Source organism: Delphinapterus leucas, chromosome 20 (assembly GCF_059928025.1).
Source record: "Delphinapterus leucas isolate spDelLeu-1000000601 "Yukka" chromosome 20, BTC_Dleu_Yukka2, whole genome shotgun sequence".
Classification (NCBI taxonomy): domain Eukaryota; kingdom Metazoa; phylum Chordata; class Mammalia; order Artiodactyla; family Monodontidae; genus Delphinapterus; species Delphinapterus leucas.
The window spans coordinates 44,088,177-44,106,865 of NC_143148.1; the positions used below are offsets into that span (position 1 = coordinate 44,088,177).

General features: G+C 42.9%; 1 protein-coding gene across 1 annotated transcript; it reads right to left on the reverse strand.

Annotated features, from left to right (window-relative positions):
• Window positions 1-7,042: 7,042 nt before the first annotated feature.
• On the reverse strand, window positions 7,043-18,399 carry PSMD7 (proteasome 26S subunit, non-ATPase 7). The gene is made up of 7 exons (XM_022583326.2): window positions 18,221-18,399; window positions 16,017-16,108; window positions 15,034-15,126; window positions 14,217-14,314; window positions 13,564-13,644; window positions 11,514-11,605; window positions 7,043-10,372 (listed from the first exon to the last, which is right to left on the reverse strand). Exons 1-7 carry the CDS (start codon window positions 18,292-18,294, stop codon window positions 9,934-9,936), a joined length of 969 nt encoding a protein of 322 aa, XP_022439034.1. The 5' UTR covers window positions 18,295-18,399; the 3' UTR covers window positions 7,043-9,933.
• Between the last annotated feature and the right edge of the window lie 290 nt (window positions 18,400-18,689).

Below are 18,689 nucleotides of genomic sequence, written 5' to 3' on the forward strand. Positions count from 1 at the left end.
TTGAGCTCATCATGGTCAGACAAGGGCTTGCCGCCCACTTTTTTGAACACCTGAAGGTCCAGATAGGACCCATCAGTGCAGTCTTGATGCTTTTGACATGGAAATGACTTGGTTGTGGATCAGGCCTTGCTCTCACCGGGCTTCTTCCCGAGGGAGGCAGAGGTGGCAGAGCATCTCCTCCCTGGAGTTCATCAGCTGAACTCACTACCCCCAGCACCAAAGCTATACTTTGAGGAAATTATCGACAAAAGTCCACACGTTATACAGACGTCTCATAATAAATTCCAATAAGACATCTCTAGTCGAAATTGTTCTCCCCACTCTTATCCCCAGAAGTAACTGCTGTTCAGTTTGCTGTCCTTCCAGACTATTTTTGTGTGTATAAATCATATGTACATATAATTTTAAAATGTACTAAAAATGAGATCTTACACATATTGAGCAACTCATCTCATTAAATGAGATATTAATAAGGACACCTTTCCATGTTCGTCAACATAGGTCCAGTGAATTCTTTAGTGTGTGATAGCCCATGTCATGGTTGTCCTGTAACACAACCATCTTTGTCCTAACGGGCATTGTATTTGTGTCCAACAGTTTGCTGGTGGAGGCTCTTGGTCAGGTCTTGTGCACCGATGCTGCTCTTCTGGGAGGGGGCAGTCCTGGAGTTGGACGGTTGACTATGCACCTTTATTTTTATTTCAAAGTTGTAAAAACGGTTTAGAAGTCCAAGACAGGAAGGGTCCACAGTGAAACACCCCCTCTTTTGTTCCTCAGGCATTCTGATCACCTTCTAGAGGCGACTGTTGTTGCTGGTTTCTTTCGGATCCCTCCAGATAGACTTTAAAATCCCAACAGATTCTACTCAATTGCCCTTCAAAAAGGTTCTTGTTTTACCAGCCTTAGCATTGGACAGGACCCCTTGCCTCCCCACTCTGCGAACTGGATCTATGAGCTTCCTGTCTGTTCTTCCGGCTCTTTTTACACTTTTCCATCTCCTAACTCTGGGCATCTGCCCTTTTGCTTTTACATGATCATAGTGTTTGTTTGTTTGTTTTAAAAAAAAACATTTATGTTCTATTTTGTAACCATAATGAAGTCTGTACTTTTCTAAAGGTTTATTCAAAAAACTGAAAAGCAAGAAAAATGTTTATATCACTATGATGATCTAAATGCTGTTTACTCCAGAACAAAATGGTATAACGTAGTACAACTATTTCTCCCTCATACAGCTCTTTCACCCTAGGGATTCTAATTACTGATCCTTGATTTTACTATATCCTCATTTTTTTTTCTTACTCTTAAGTGTTTCAAGTTAAATTAGACAAGGAGGAAGCCTCCCTACCTCTACACGCTGTAGTAAGTTCCTGATAAAATTAGCCAAAGCTACAAATTATTTTGGAACTGAAGAGCAGATATGACTCCCTTTGTCACCCAAGGACCCCAGTGGGGCTCAAGACTTTATGTAAGTTGGGACCTCACTGGATCTGGTATATTGCCCTTCTATATTGGGTCTTTATCCTTCTAGAAAAACTTAGGCTAAAGATCTATGTGCTTCCATTCAGAGGAATGCTTACAAATAGCAGGCACTTCTTGATCTTCAGCTGAACTTGGCAACAACAAGGCCCCAGCCTCATCTTGGGGAAAAAAATTGAGTCAGTGCCCAAAGTTATTACCTCTGCTCATTTTCCTACACTCTCCCCCATGAGTCTAGTTTTAAATACCCTTTTCTCCACGTCGCTCTGATTCTGAGGTTGGTTTAAGTTTCATAGTCACTTTCAAGGTCACTTTCCTGTGGTCCATGCTGCACGAGTCAAGCACCAATTGGCTGACTCAGATCGGAGCACGTGACTTGTCTTTGGCACATTTTCTGTTTTTTGTACCTTCTGAACGTCATCATGGACTCAGGGCCTCACTCCAACTCAGCTGGTCCCAGTGACAATGATCATTGTTTTCTTTTTGCTGCTTGTCACAGTTTTGGCCCCTTCAACTCGACTCTCTTGTCACCTCTCCAGATATACTTGATGGTCTCCATGACATCTAGTCCCAACACTAGTTCTCTTGCCCAAACACAGAATCAACTACTCCACTAGGAGCCCTGGTTCTTTTTGGTGTAAAATAGTACTAGAAACCAAAATGTGGGGTTCCATCAGGATGGTACCATGAACTCATGACTTGATCAGCTTCTCGGCTCCAAAAGTATAATATAAAAAGGGAACACAAAATATAAAAAGACAGAAAAAAAGGCTGGTTCAAAAACAAGATAAATAAGCCCATGGGTTATAAATAAAACAAAAATGCAGAACATTGGGCAAGATCGAACTGTGGGTCGGCTGCACCTGGAGCCTGGCAGTGGTGGCTGAGAGTTCAGCGGAGATGGGCACCAGTTGTGTACCTGGCTGTGGCTTTGAGAAAGATGGAGGCCCAAGGAGGCAAACTCATTAAGCCAAACCATCCCACTGGTTCTGGCCTGGATCTGTGACATTCCTATGTCCCCCCCAGGCCAGGGCCCCAAACTGCCATTCAAAGACCAGACTCTGGAATGGATGGTCAGCAGGACAGGATGTGGCAGCTGCAAAACCATTAGACAGGAAAAAGCGAGTGCAGATGGAGAAGGAGGAAAAGAATAACTCCTTACTCAAAATTTTTGGCTCCCCATTTCAGAGAAAGACATTCATGAGTGGTCTCTTGCCTGCTAGTCTCTGCTGTAAGGGTATTAGGTGGCAAGTGGGCTTTTACATGGGGCCCTAAATATCACTGTGCAGGGGTCTTTTCTCTGGGGTGTTCAGTTTCTCCAGAGATGAGTCCTCTGCTCCCCACCTGAGTGGGAGACTATACCTGAGCCAGGTAACCTGCCTGTAGGCTTCCTGGGAACAAGGAGCAGGAAGGAGCCGGGGCTCTCAGAGTCCTGGCCACTGACCTGACCTTTTCTCTCCCCCTGGCCCTCTGCTCTGATTTGGGTCCCTGAGCCTGGGGCTCCACTTGCCCCCTGGTCTTCTGCAGCTGGCAGAGGGGAGGTAGCCAAGCTGTATGGGGCTTCATGGGGACCTGTAGCCCACCCTTCTGTGTAGAAACTTTTACCTACCCCAGTTTCTGCTCCCCTCCTGCCTTCCTGTTGCCCTTACGTACTGAGTCTCTGTGAGGACTCGCTCATTTTCTGTCTGCATCTCCCTCTGTAGTGTCTTAGGTTAAGACTTCTCCTTGGTTGGTTACACTCCACCTTTGAACACTTTGTTAAACAACCTTGTCCACTGCTGAATCCTCTTATGTTCTCTTTGCCTTTGTGGATTAAGACTTTCACAAAGCTTTCTTCACTGTTGTTTTAGTGAGGCTGGAGAGGGAGAGGAGATGCTTCATCTGCTATCTGTCTCAGTTAGCTTCCTTTCCTTTCTATAGGTCTGCCTGTGGGCAGCTTGCAGCTGTGCAGAGAGGTACCAAAGCGGGCTTGGCTGTTTCATCATATAGACTTCTGACTAAGCTGTCGTGTTTACCCCCATGGCACTAACTCTGGTCTTAGGCCTGAGCCTTTCCCTGCTCAGAACCCTTTTGGCTAAGCTCCTTCCACATGAATTTGAAGCTGGGACTCCTGCTGCCCGGCCGCTGCTCCTGCTTTCCTCCTTCCAGAAATGTGTCGAATTCCCTTGTCCACCTCACAGATGCTACCTCTTAACTTGGGCCAAATGGCAAGGGTAAAATGGGAAATCTTTGACATTCATTCACTCTCATTTTAGTGGGGTCTTGGGAGGGAGAAAGGATAAATACATGTCAGAGCTGGTTTTTGCTAATCAGCCACGATTTTGCACCTCACTTCTTAGGAGCACTGACTTGGTTCCTAACTCTAGGGATTTTGTTTTGTTTTGGTTTGTTATCCCTAAAGCCACTGGGAGCAATAGGTAGTCCTGCATATAAACGAGGAATGTTTTACTTCTATATTTTCTATTAACATTATCTTTATTCTAAGGTTCTCATTAGGCACTGAAATTAAAAATGAAAAACCCACTGTAGTAGATTGTGGATTACCCTGGTGAATTCTTGTTTTTATCTGTAGGAGGCAGGCTTCTTAGGTGGCCCCCCATGACCCCCTCCTGGTATGCACACCCTTGTGGTATAATCCCCTCCCCTTGAGTGGGAGTGGTCTAGAGACTTGCTTCTAACCAATAGAATATGGTAAAGGTGACGGGCTCTCTCTTCCTGCGATTAATTTACAAAGGATTTGGATCTACTTCTTGCTAGCTGACTCTCCACTGCCTTCTTGGCTTGTGTACTTCGATGAAGCAAGCCGCCATGGTGGGGAGGCCCACATGGCAAGGGACTGAGGGCGCCTTTGTGTCAACAGCCAGTGAGGAGCTGAGGCCCTCAGCCCAACAGCCCGTGAGGAACTGAATCCTGCCAGCAACTACACGCTCTTAGAACCTTGAGATGGCAGCAGCCCAGCCAACACCTTGATGGTCTTCTGTGAGCATCACTGAGCAGAGGACCCAGCTAGGCCCTGCCTGGGCTCCTGACCCAGAGAAACTGTGAGATACTAATATGTATTGTTTTTAGCTACTAAAGTTTATGGTAATTTGTTATGCAGCAATAGATAACTAATACACTATCCTAGGTCAGATTAAATGTCCTTGGATTAGCATTTCTTCCAAGTCCCAGGTCCTGAATGTGGCCATGATTTTTAATAATGAAAGAGCCATGGCGTGGAGATTACCTGTAGTTCAAAAAATCACACTAACCAGGAATATAGGCAGAAAAGTACCAGTATCACTCTTCTTCCTTTTCTTGGGGAAAGAAAATACTGGGAAGTGGGAGTCATTTCAATCCCCGCCCCCAGCCCATGGCCTGACATCACTTCCCCGGTAGTACTGATGGCCTCAGAGGCCTTGGGTTTGGCCCAGCCTGCGACTGTGGCGCTCTGCCTTGGGTTGTTATTCATTCTTATCTGGGCTTCCAGCCAAACCCAGTTGGCAAGAGTCATGTCCAGTCTCTCAAGGACAATTTTGAGTCAATTTTCTGTACAATCACAGGGTGAGCAGTGGGATAGATGGTGCCGTTGCAGCAGTGAATGCACCTGAAGGACGGCCTTTGCAACCGTGGGACCTCCATGGGGGTTGGTTCAAGGGGCACATCTCCCACCTCAGTGGTGCCTCCCTCGTGAGCATCTGGGCCCTGGTGAGTTGTGGGTATAGAAGTGTCCTTTCCTTCTGGGAGGGAATTAATTTCATCCTTGAACTTTCGGTTTTTATAGTCGTGGTTGTTTGCCAACTCTTGTGATTGGTTCACATTGGTTAAAATATGGGGTATTATGGGGTGGGGGAGAAGTAGCATATGCATTAAACTTTTATCCTGTCCCTACTCTTTTTTAAAAAATATTTTTTAATTTTATTTTTTACCTTTTGGCCGTACCGTGCAGCCTGTGGGATCTTAGTTACCCGACCAGGGATCAAACCTGCACCCCCTGCATTTGAAGTGCAGAGTCTTAACCACTGGACCGCCAGGGAAGTCCCCCGTCCCTACTCTTGAACAGGGGCACAGATCCTTGAGGCATCGGCTGTCTGCCATGGGCTACAGGAAACCCCTGGATAAGTATTTTTTTTCCTAGCTTTATTGAGATACAATTGATAGAACGTGTTAGTTTAAGGTGTATAATGTGGTGACTTGATTCATGTATATATTGCAAAATGATTACCACAATAAGGTTAGTTGATGCATCCGTCACCTCACATAGTTAGCACTTTGTTGTTGAGACCATTTAAGTCTGGGATGTGGTGAGAACATTTAAGAGCTACTCTCTTAGCAACTTTCAAGTGTGTGATACAGTACTGGAGTCTTTATCTGCTGTGGGGTAAGAGGTAGGGATAAAGCCAGGGTTGAAAATGAGGAAGGAGGGGATAATAGATGAACTGAGGATGTTAGTTAGTTATTTTGGTTAAAAGTTTAGCCAAATTATGTTATCATTGATCAGATACTAGCTGTAGCATATAGAGAGAGGTAGACACTGGTGCTAAGTTGCAGAGAAGGAAGACACTTTGTGGACTGTAATAGACATATATGTAAGAGAAGAGATCTTGAGCTGGGAAAAGACTTCTTAAATATGATCCACAAAGTGCTAACGATAAGGCAAAACGTTGGTAGGTTTATCTACATCAAAATAAAGGTTCTCTAACTTCCATATGTGCAGAGACCACCTATTTCTTAAAAACACAGATTACCAGAGATTCTCATGCAGTAGGCAAATTGTATAAATTTACAATGAAATAAATGATATCTGAAAAGGGTAATAAATACTCACTATGCATCATAGCTTAATCATTTTACTATGGTTTACTATCATCTGTGTTCTTGAGGTTATTTTTAGCTCTTGTATCCATATTTAGGTAATAGTATGTAATGGTGTGCTAATATGCATCTTTTCCCAATTCATGTTGGTTTTGAAATCAGCCATGGTGGGAGTATTTACACCAGGGAAATTGGCAACGGCCACAAATCAACATCCTTTCTCCTCTTTTTTAGAGACCTGGTTGTTACACATTTACCATCACTCCACTGGATATGGCCCTTAAAGAAATCAGGAGTGAGGAAAATCAAAGCATGAACTATCAGAAGGGCAGAGAAAAACCTTGTATATTTATTGCCCAAGCAGTAGTGTATAGTAGAGTACAGTAGGGGTGAAGGTGTGGCAACTTGACCCAATTTTTTTGCACCCATATGCTCTCCAGATTCCCTCAAAGTCTAGCCGGGATGGTTGCAGCCAAAAGCAGAAGTGGTGGGAAGCAGCTCTGGGGATGGTTCCCAATTCCATGTTGAACTGGCAATCAAATGATTCTCTTGCCAAGATGAGATTAGTCAATGGTGCCATCTAGTGTTGAAGAACAGATTGGCTCCAAAGAGGAATGCTCAGAGAAAGATTTCTCTTGACATAGGACTTGGAAACACACTAACTAACGCAGTTTCTTCTTCCTTTCTTTTCCTCTATTTTCTTTCCCTACTTCCATTTCCCTGCTTCCAGAGTCATTTTTATAACTACTCCCCCAATGGGAATAGCCATTAGTTTTGTTTTTTTTCTGTTTTTTTTTTTTAAAGGATATGAACTCAGTGCTGCTTCCAGGCAAAATAGATAAATGCAGAGAGTTGAAAGGCACAGATACGGAAATCAGCACTTGCCTATATTATGTATAATAATTTGGAATGAATTTGTTTAGGGAAGCTGTAGAGATATTCTCTTGTGGGTCACATAACTCAGATGCTTCTCTACTTTCCCAACACGTCCCATATCCTTCCTATTTCCTGTGTCGGGGGCAGATGGAGTAGTTTGGTTAGCAACCGCAAATTCATTCTCAGGTTTTATTTCTGCTTCATAGATCTTTTCGTGGGAAAATGGTAGAAGAAAAGGCCTGTTCATAACTTCCAAGTGAATAGGATCTTTCATTCTTTTATGAGGACCTGTGTTAATAAGTTCTTTTATTTGAAGTGAAGGTAATTGTGCACGGCTAAGTTCTCACAGCTGGAGGGTCCTCCAGAAATGGGAGTGAGATTCTGGGGTTGCTAATTCCCGCTGGAAAGGTTTACTTTGCATCTGGCACATTGGAGAAGTAATATGGTAGTCCTTCAATGATGATTACTTCTGTTTGTCCCTTTAGTGATTGATGATCTGAGTAAAATGAAAGAACATTTAACTAATTCGTGGGCCCAAAGCTGCTGTTCCACCCTGATAGTATCCATCTTTTCACTAAGGATAACTGACCTCTAAGTTTAGGGATATTTCAGATGTTAGTTATCAGACAGAAAACTAGTAAGGAATAAATGCCCTCCTCTCTGTAATGTGTGTAGCAGGAGCAGCCTGAACTCCCTAAGCCATCGTGGAATGTTTTGAAAATGGAAGGAAGGGAATGTCATAACTCTGGATATGAGGTCCACAATTGGGATCAGACTTTTTCTAGGATACTTTTTCAGTGTGTTCAAAAACAACAGAAGTAGTTTAGAAATCTCATCTTGAGACTGCTGAGCTATCCAGACACATGGCTTTATTTTAGGTGAGGGCCATGGGTTTTGCAGTCAAGTCAGCTGCTATTTGTATAAGCAAGACTTCATCAATATTCTTACAAAGCTCGCCCCCCTTATATAGGATGGCAGCAATTTTGCCTTAGAAAATGAGCCTACGTGACGCTAAAGGCTACAGATGAATTTTGTTACAGGTAGGAACTGAAGAGCCTGTTAGGAAGGTAGAAGTCAATTTTGCCACATGTGGCTCAAACTATTAAATATAACAAGGCCTGGGTATTCCCATGTTCTCATATGCTCAATAAACATTACAATTTATCAAACGGTGACAAACTTAAAAGCCTGTGGCATTGTCCTGTTAGACCCTGGGAAAGCTTTTTAAGTGAAGATCATACTACTAAAGGTGGATATGATCCTGTGTGGTCTCAAGTTGCCCCCGATCCTACATAAAGGACCCACTCTTTGGGATGACATTCTCCTCCTTCCCCCTGCCTAGCCTCAGAATCATTGCATCCCAGCTCTTTCCTGGCCACCGTGGAGAAAGTTTCCCTTTCTCAGTCTGTTCTAAACATGGCAACCAAATCTGAAAAACTTCAACACACTCCTGTCATTTTAAATGCATCTCATGCATCTCAAGCTTTGAACTATGTATTTCGTATTTTTTATTCGGTTAGATGTAACAACCATCTGACTTTTGATTGCTGCAGTAGACAAAACTTGGTTCTCTAGTTTTTTTCCCTTTACTATTTTTTTTCTCAGAATCTTAATGAACCTTGAAGAGACCACTGATGTGGGTACTCCTATCTATGTAGGATAAAAGCTAGCTCTACATCAGCCCCCAAATTTCAACTAGTTCTTTGGCAGGCAGGTCTGTGGATTAAAAATGGTTGCTTCCAGTAACTTTAAGGCATTATAACATTATGAAGTGGTTTATGAGATTCCACTGACTTAGTTCTAGTGCTATTATATTCTTAAATATCTGAACATTGACAGTCCATATGGTGCATTAGAGAACTCTTAGGGAGGTTCTAATCGCTTAAGATAGGAAATTAATATCCAAGTGACAGCTGTAAGTCAAATGATTAAGTATCTTGAACACTTACTTTGGGGAGACTTTGTTCCATCCCCACTAACCTTGTGGCCTGATGTACTTAGACCTACTGCAATACTAAGTGAATGTGTCTCTTATAAAAAACTGTTCTAGGGACTTCACAGATGAGGAATCTGAGGCATTAACTAGGACACAGGTATTCTGGGCTCAGTTGAGAGCTCTCCTCCCTACAGCTGTATGTCTTTAAAGGAATGAGGTGCTTTCATAAAAGATTCAGTCTAAAATAATTCTTTAAGGCAGCTTCAATTAAAGACTGTCTTGGTTGCTTCTGAAAACAACGGATCACCACACCCAGAGTCAAAAACGACCAGAACACAGACTTAAAAACCAAGCCATTTAATTGTGTCTTCGAAGGTAAACAATATCTTGAGATGGATCCCAAGCCCCGAGAATGCCAGAGCTACGGGTCCAAGAAGTCCCGTGGGGTGGTATTCTCAACAGAGTCCAGAGGGGCAGACCTCAAGGTGTTCTGAGGCAGAATACTTATGGAATTCGTGCATTCCATTCTGCAATTTTGCAGACTGCCAGAAACAGACCCCAAGAGTCTCTTGAGATGGGGAAAATTCAACTCCTGGTCTTATAGATAAAAGCAGGAAGAGTACCAAAAATGTTACGTTTGTGTCTCTTCACTTTTCTCACACAGTCTGAAGCCTGAGCTATCACATTCCCAACTCAGAGCAGCCTAAGCTGCAGTTCAGGTACAAGATTAGTCCCTCCATCCAGAGAGCTCTCATCAGTACAGCTTTTGCACTTACGGTGAAAAGAACCCTCTGGCGGCACAATGAGTTAGTTTGTAAGATTTTAATTTACAAATTAAAAAGCTACATGTTTTATTTTTTCTCCTTTTTCTCTTCTTTCTTTACATCACTCTTTTCCTTATCTTTCTCTTTGTCATCTTTTCTATCCTTTTTGCTGTCTTCTTTTTCCTGCCCTTCTTTCTTCTCTGCATCCCGGTTGGCGATCTTGTTGTTGATGAGGTTGTGCAAGGCGACCACGGAACGGATCAGCGAGGCCAAATACACCACCACCATCTGGTCATTGGTCTTCAGGTAAAAGGCCTTGACAAACTCCTGCAGGCTGACATCTGGCAGCAGGTTGAAGACGTCCTGCAGCTGGTAGATGATCTGATGGTTGATGGGCAGCTTGCCTGTGGCCACTTTCTCCAGGTAGCTCCTGATATCCAGAAGCTTGGAATTGAGTCCCTTCAAACCATGGACCTGGTTTGTGATCCGCTGGGAAAGAGTGCCCACTGTAGTGTCTTTGATGTCTCTGTAGGAACCCACAAGAAAGGGCAGGAAAATACATCAGTGTCCTGTACTATCACGCAGATTTTCACATTCTAAGGAAATACTAAGTTTGTGAGGAGGGGCAAGTTTTCCAAAGGAAAAATGTTACTTCCCCATTTTATAAAGATTTGAGTAAAACTGCCTTAATCTTGTTTTCATTTGGAGGAATATGTTTTATCTTTCTCATCACAAGGCATTTTTCAAAAGAAAAGGGAGAGCTAAAATGAAATCATTTTCACTAAAAAAACAAAATAAACACCCTCTCTACTTCAAGTTCCCTGTTCCTAAAAAGGGTGGCGTTTTCTCCACCTGCATCTATATGATGTAGGGAGAAGCTTTTAAATCAGTCAGCAGTAACTTTTTGAACTGGAAGGAATCTTATTGTTTGAAAAAAATCTATGACCATTTCAAGTAAGTCAGGGTTATGTAAGCCGAGGATTTAAAAATAAAACCCCAGGGCTTCCCTGGTGGCACAGTGGTTAAGAATCCACCTGCCAATGCAGGGGATGTGGGTTCGAGCCCTGGCCCAGGAAGATCCCACATGCTGCAGAGCAACTAAGCCCGTGTGCCACTACTGAGCCTGCATTCTAGAGCCCGCGAGGCACAACTACTGAGTCTGTGTGCCACAACTACTGAAGCCCATGTGCCTAGAGCCTGTGCTTCGCAATAAGAGAAGCCACGGCAGTGAGAAGACCACGCACGGCAACGAACAGTAGTCCCTGCTCGCCGCAATGAGAGAAAGCCCACGTGCAGCAATGAAGACCCAATGCAGCCAAAAATAAATAAAATATAAATTTAAATCCATCCATCCATCCCTCCATCCATCCCAGTCCAAGATGCAGATTCTCTGCAGAAAACTGGCTAGCTACAGTCATTGAAAAGGAGGTACACTGAAAGAGCACACGTTTGCTTTTGAATAATTCACACATCTGTTCCCGTCACAGCCAGCATTACAGCTTCCAGACAAGGTGTGCTGTCCACAAACTCATAAATCATAACTCGGGACACTTTAGAGATGACCCAGGGCTAGAACCCAGGTCTCCCTATTCCTGATACAGATCTCTTCTTTACACTGAGCAGCTTCTTGGGCTGCTGCCGATTCTGATGCTGTCCTAAAGTCTCACCGTAACAAGTGTTCAACTCCGACTTCCTCAGCTTCCTCTGCTCCAATTTCACTGGTCACGTGCTCAAATGTTTTTGAGGTTGGAGTTCCATCCTGGGAGAGGAGAATTAACTAGTTATTTACTTACAAACAAATGAACAAACTGGCACATGTTCCTTTTCATGCCCTGATTCTTCTGCTTTAAGCCAAATCACTTTCATGGGTGTCATTACTGGCTTTTTCATGGCAAGGGTGGGTAAAGTTTGCTTTGAAAGCTTTCAAAGCACTGGGACTTCTAAGCTGAAGTCACAGTGGTCCTGCTCAGGGATGAGATGTGGTGGGGAATCATCATTAGTTTATTTCTAAGGAAAATCTTGATATTCTCTCAAGCCTGCAGTAGAGATGAACATCAGGGAAGTCTTGATTCGGCTAAATTTTAAGGACTTATAAGCATTCATTCTAAAATAGGCAATATTCAGAACACCTGTACTTGAGGCAAGCTCATGTCAGAAGATACAGTTTTTAACCATCTGTTGTCCCTTGGGTCAAGTAGAGCACCAAAGCAACGTGGTTAGAACAACTGATTTTCTGGTGACCTGAATTAGTCAAGGAACCCATTAGTGGATGTGGTTTGCTGTATCACTTAGTGATTTCTTGATGGGACTCAGGAGAAACTTTTATCAGATCTAGTGCCAGAAGAGGCTGTACATCTCCTGTAAAGGCTGTAAAATGTGTGCGAGGCACGACAGCACAGCAGTGAGTGCAGACTCTAGCCAGGCTGCTTAGATTCAAAGCCTGGCTCTGCCATGTGTGATAAGGGAGCAGTGAGATCTTGGGAAAGTCACTTCACTTACACTAAGTGGTATAAACATTAGCTGTTGTTATTTTACCCAGGACAGTGTGAATCCTGCAAACGGCATCTTCCTCTTGGCTTTGTATGCTAGGATGGTCAGAGCCTTCAACACTTGTGCAGGACTTCATGGCATGTCTTTTCATGTACTGATTTTCCCTGGCTTCATCTTATTACAGGACCCTTACATCCCCTCCATCCTCTTTTAAAAGATCTTGTTTCACTGGTGTGTGTGTGTGCGAGTGCGTGCGTGCATGTGCATGCGTATGTATAAGCAGCCTCTAATTCCTTTTTGAAAGAGGCAGGGTAAAATTTAACTTATAACAACTGTATCAAGACCAGGGATGAAAGTCTTACTGCAACTAGGCAATAAATTTGGATCTAAGCTCTCTGGTAGCAAGGCAAAGAGAAACAGGAGCATAGAGCTCAGTGCAAGGAACATCTGCAGGGAACTAACTTAACAAAGCCTTTTCCAGATTTTAAAACTGAATATATGGATAACCATAAGGAAGAAAGACAGCCTTTAGTCTGTCCGTTCAACTTTGGAAATTTAAGACTGAGCTCTTTGCACACACTAAGTGCAAATATTTTACGCTCAAAACAAAACTCATATACAATTTCACATCAAATCCTACCCTAGAATTTGAGTTCAATTTTCTTGGAAATAGAGAAAAGCTATTCTGGCAGCTCTTCATGTCCATACCCAAGAAACAAGCTAACAGACAACATAGCTGGTACTGAATGCCATGGAGCTGACTATACAGGTGTCAAATCATACAGATGGGTTTTGCCATCTAGCTCCTGGCAGCTCTGACTTACTCTATTTGAAAACCGAGGATCTAGTCTATAGGGATTGGCTATAGACTAGATAATATAGTCACTATATAGGTGGGCCAACAGTGGAAACTGCATTAGATTAAGACCAAGCTCACCAGGCTCCGCATTTACTTTGCTGAGAACATCTCTGGGCAATCATTTGACTACTTTGGTCTCAATTTCATTTGTAAAAGGGGACTTCAGATTTCTATGGTCCTCTCTATTTCTGAAATTTGGTGACTCAAATTTGGGGGAAAAAACCATAATATCAAACTACTGACAGAAACCAATAACCTTTTCTTTGTTATAAAGTATTTGTTGACTTGAAAATGGAAAAAAAAAAAAAAACCCAATGGCCCTAAAAGTAGCAAATCTAATCTCCTAGGCTCACAGCAAGATGACTTACATCATGAACTTCTTCCACCGAAATATATGCTTCTGTGGGCAGTCCCAAGTCCTTTGGTTTTACGTCAATGATGACCAATACCTGGCAGAAAAACAAATCATAGCAAATCACCTCATACTGAGCACGTAAGGAATAACTGCGGCCATTCTGATGATTACCGAAGCTTTTTCATTCATTCAACCAGATATAAGCCAGAATTTTCAGAAAAAAAATAACTTTACATTTCAAATTATCTTATTTGCCCTGCTCTTCAACCCCATCCATTAACAAGCTGACAGGTAGTACAGTGAAGTTATCGAGCAGAAGAAGATTAGAGTCAAGACAGCCGGCATTTTAATCCCAGCCCCACACTTAGAAGACCTTACTAACCATTCTGAACCTCAGTTTTCTCACTGTAAAGAGGATAACAATCTCATACAGTTACTGAGAGGATTAAGGAAGATAACTTACATACCTAGCACTGACCAGATGTTTAATTTACTAAATACACTGGGTTACCGTATACTACACAGAACACTGCAAATTAACACAAGCTTATAGAGAAAAAGTGGTGAAATGATTCATTATCCAAATCCTTCCTAGGATGCTTTCTTTTTCTTGAGCTAGCTGGCAACGAATATGAGTCAAGAGTTTTAAAGATGGAGTACACTTACTGAGTTAGGGCAGTATCTTTTCATGAGTTCATTGATGGCGATGTCATTCTTGTGTAGTTTAGGGCCTGTGTGGTACCACCCAACTATTCTTTCTCTGGCTGGGAAGGAAAAATTAGTGGCTTTGAATTGTTACATAAAGATCTATATATTTCCTTCAAAAAGGGTAAGAACTCCAGTAGTTATGTTCTCTAGCTTTTACAGAAATTCCAGACATCTAAGCCTTGACATACCTATGAAATCTAAAACTCAAAAAACAGGATTCTCAGAAAATAAACAGCAGGGGAAATCTAGAGATATACATATCTCAGACTAGTTTAGACCAGTCATACATGAAACAACTAGAAAACAATTCCAAGGCAATATATAAACAAATTCAAGTTCATGTCACATAGATTACAACTGTGAGTGCTGTGGGAATAAACATTTCCAAAGCAATGTGGTTGCTGAAATGAAATAAAATGAAAGTGACACATGTAACAGAGATATTTACCCTGGTGATACTAAAGCTCTAGGGGCAGGTGGATTTTATTTGACCATTCTTTGCTTTTCTGCTGTAGAGGGTTAGCTCTCTCCCCTGAAGCCTAGGTGGTCTAGCTGGCCTTAAATTGCTATTCTAGTTTCTCATTTATTCTACCTCATTCCTCTACTACCACTAGTCTTACTTCAGTCTAGCTAAGTGAAAGGGCCTTTGACATTAAACAAAGAAAAGTGAATATTTAGAAAAGGCATTATGGGCACACATATACCTACACACACACACACACACACACACACACACACACACACACGCGCGCGCGCGCACCACAATGCCACCTACCATTGACCTTCTTAAACATTCCATACATGTTTTCCAAATAATCGTGGTCTAAAAACCAGACAGAATCATCTTTGTCGTCTTCATCAAAAGGGACTAGAGAGAAAAAAACCAAAAAACAGTTTAGGGTGCTAGACAGAACTCTAAGGGCACATATCACAACTGTAGACCCCTAGGCCAGATCTGATCCATGTCTTTGGTTTGTCCAACCCAGTACTAAAATTATTTTTGAGTTGCTTTTAGTAAAAACTGGAAGATTTCACATATAAATCCAGACCTCCAGGTTCTCTGGAAAAACTGGAAGACCAGCAACAACTGGCTAGAGCCAGACAGAAGCCACCTGCTTTGAAAAGGACACATTCTTCAGTTTGCTAAAAGCTCCATCACTTCCTAATATTCCCGTCTGGCAAATTACATTACTGCCTGATCCTTTTAGACACTGGAGTTAGTGACTGCTAGTCTAGCAGCCATGCCAGGAATTATTTTGTTGTTCTTTATTACTGTTGCTTCAATCATAAAATATATGGATACATTCTTATAAAGATTTATTAAACAGTGTAAAAGATAAGGTCTTTATCTCCCCCTTGCCTACCCATAACCATGGTTAATAGTTTAGTACACGGGTTGACAAACTACACCCGCTGCCTATTTTAATAGTTTTACTGCAATATAGCTATTAGTTTGTCTATATACTGTCTATAGTTGCTTTCCTGCTACATTAGCAGAGCTGAGCAGTTGCAATGGAGACTGTATGGCCTGCAAGTTTTAAATATTTACTATCCAGCTCAGTGTGTAGCCTTTAGCCTCCCTTTTCTATACTTAAACAATTCTGAAATAGAATTGCTTGGTTATAATAAAAAATGGAGACCACGAGAGTTTCTTTCTTTTTAAAAGTTAACTGACATTTTAACCATACTCAGAAAATGTAAAATTTGCCTATTTATTTTTTTAAAAAATGAGGTATATTTGACAAATTTTTCTTTTACCTGCAAAACTGTTGGATACATCGAGAACTTTCTTTTGCCACGACCCCAAAAGCACACCAACAACACGCTTCTGGTTTCCAACCTTGCCTATTCTGAATGAGAAAACAGAAGGTCAGTCTGGATGGGCACAGACAGAAATGGACCATCAATAAGATATCCAACAGGAAATATCAGTGGTACAGATACAATTTAGCTTATCTGGGAGCTAATCCCACTAAACAAATATAATGGGTTAGTCCTTAATAATTCTAATAAATATAATGGGTAATTCGTGAACTTTGGACACTGGCAGTTTCACTGCTGACTGCAAAGAAAGACATGCTTGGAAAAAAACTCAAACTTTATAGAAATTTAAAACGGAGAAAATGAAAACTCCCCAGATCTTAAGGTTTTAAATGTTATTTGACTGGTGTTTGAAATCACATTTAATTTTATTTTTTCCTCTGCAGCTTACCTTTCTCTTTTAAATTTTCCCCATCTTCTCTGTCCTCAAATCTTTTCAGGGATAAAGATGCTAAAGTTGAACCAGTTTTATGGTCCAGCTTGCCAACTCTTCTCTGGAACATCTATGTCAACAAGCCCCAATAGATGTTTTAATTCTTTGTACCATTTAGGGGCTCAGAAAATGATTCTGACCCAGAAGCATGTGTGTGCCATTTGTGGTCTCTTAATGGCTTAATTATGCAGAAGCTGGAAGTGAGCCGGTGACTAATCATACTGGGAGGAGGGCTCAATGAACCAGAAAGACTACTTCAGAATATTTATTTCCATATCAAACCTCCTCAATGATTTTTGTCCTAAGGAACTGCAAGTGTTTCACTTATATCTCATTTCATTGGTCATCATGTAGAATTCTCCTTTAACCACTAACAATTGTAACATACAGAAACAATACAATTCTATGTTCAAAGCAAAGACAAAAGTCACTGTGAAATGAACTACAATTCCATAACAGTTGCTGGTTTCATACTGATTTAACTGTATTTATCTAAACATATGGTTTGGCAAATTTATAAATGCTTACTATATTTAGGGTTTGGACCAAACAAAGTTAAGGATTCTGTATTCTGGTGGTTCTAATGTTTTGGGAAATCTAAGTTCAAAGGAAACTTCCACACTCATGGGCTTTTCTTTTGATCTACAAAAATCCATTTGCGTTTTTAAAAACCCTGCAATTGCCTGACACAGCAGCTTGCAGTGTCTGCCTTCACTATGCCCTTAACAAGTGTTTGCTGAATTTACTGAACAGAACTGAAAAGATGCTTGCCCTCTTAGTACCTCTAGTATCCTACGGGAGAAAAATACTAATCATTGTACAGTGGGAAAGCTCGCATATCCTGTTAGGCTAAGGGTGCTACAAAGCAATGGAACTGAACTGGGGACCCTAAACCTCACAGGAGTCTTGAGTTTGGTTTTGGCTCTGGTTGAACTGGGAGTTGTACAAAGCAAGTTGCAAGAGGATGGGCACTTAGCAACTATGACTTTACAGCAGATGCTCCCAACTGGGTCTTACAACTTTCCAAGGCAATTAATTATCTTGTAAAATTTATGAACACGTGTAACAGGTCCAGCTGGACGAACAGCTCAAAAACAAGCAAGCGAAGGCGGAAGAAACATCTGTGGGATGTTTTCTTATTCATTAATGCCAACATCTCCAACCGGTCTCATTTTTAAAAGAAAAGCTTATCAAAACTTAAAACATCTACGTTTTAAGCTATCGTCAAACCACAGTTCCACTTGGAAACTTTCACAAGTTATATTAAAACCACAGTTCTTCCAGGGAGTCCTTCGGAGCGCTGAGTACAGAATTTCGGTGACGGCCTTCAGAAGCAAAAAGTGCGAGTCTGAAGGGCTTTCCTACCAGACACCGAGTCTTTCAGGCGAAAAGGGGCGGACGAGGTGACAGATGGGCACGAGGCCTGGGGATCAGGGCCAAGTGAAGCCTGCCCCCCATACTCTGGCATCGTACGGACTGGGTAAAAGGAACGAGAAGCCCAGTTCATGGAGTGCCGGCTGGACGGAGGGGTAGACGATGCCGGGTGACTTGGAGCTTCGTGAACGGAGCTGCTCTGGGCCCCTCGGTGACCCAAGGCCAACCCCCGTGCATCTGCGCCCCCGCGGCCGCCGCGCCATCCCCAGCGCGCCGTGACTCAGCAGCGGCGGCGCCACCGGCCCCGGTAGGACGCCCCGTGCCGCCCGCTCACCGATTGAAATGATCCACCACACTGAGCAGCACCAGGGGGTGGACCACCACCTTCTGCACCGCCAGCTCCGGCATCGCGACACACCCCGCCCGCCAGGCCCTGCTCCCCGCGACCCGCAAACACCGACGGCCAGAGCAACAACGATTCTCGGGGATCCTCCAGGCCCGGCTCCTCCTCTTCCGGTTGGGCCGCCGCCGCGCGGCTCCTTCTTCCGGTCCCAGAGTGCCGCGCGCGTCGCGCTCGGATTGTCGCTCCCGCCGCCACCTTGAGGAGGGGAAGTGCCGGGGAAGGCGGGACCCGCCTCGGGTGACTGGCTGCGAGTTTCCCAGGTCATGAAAGCTAACAGGACACTGGAGACTGATAAAGGTTGACCTCCTGGTGTTTGGCCTGTACTGTCACCCGCTGCGGCTTTTCGCCTCAGTGCCTTACTAGCTCACCTCCCCCTCCCTCCCATCTGAAGACTGGAGAA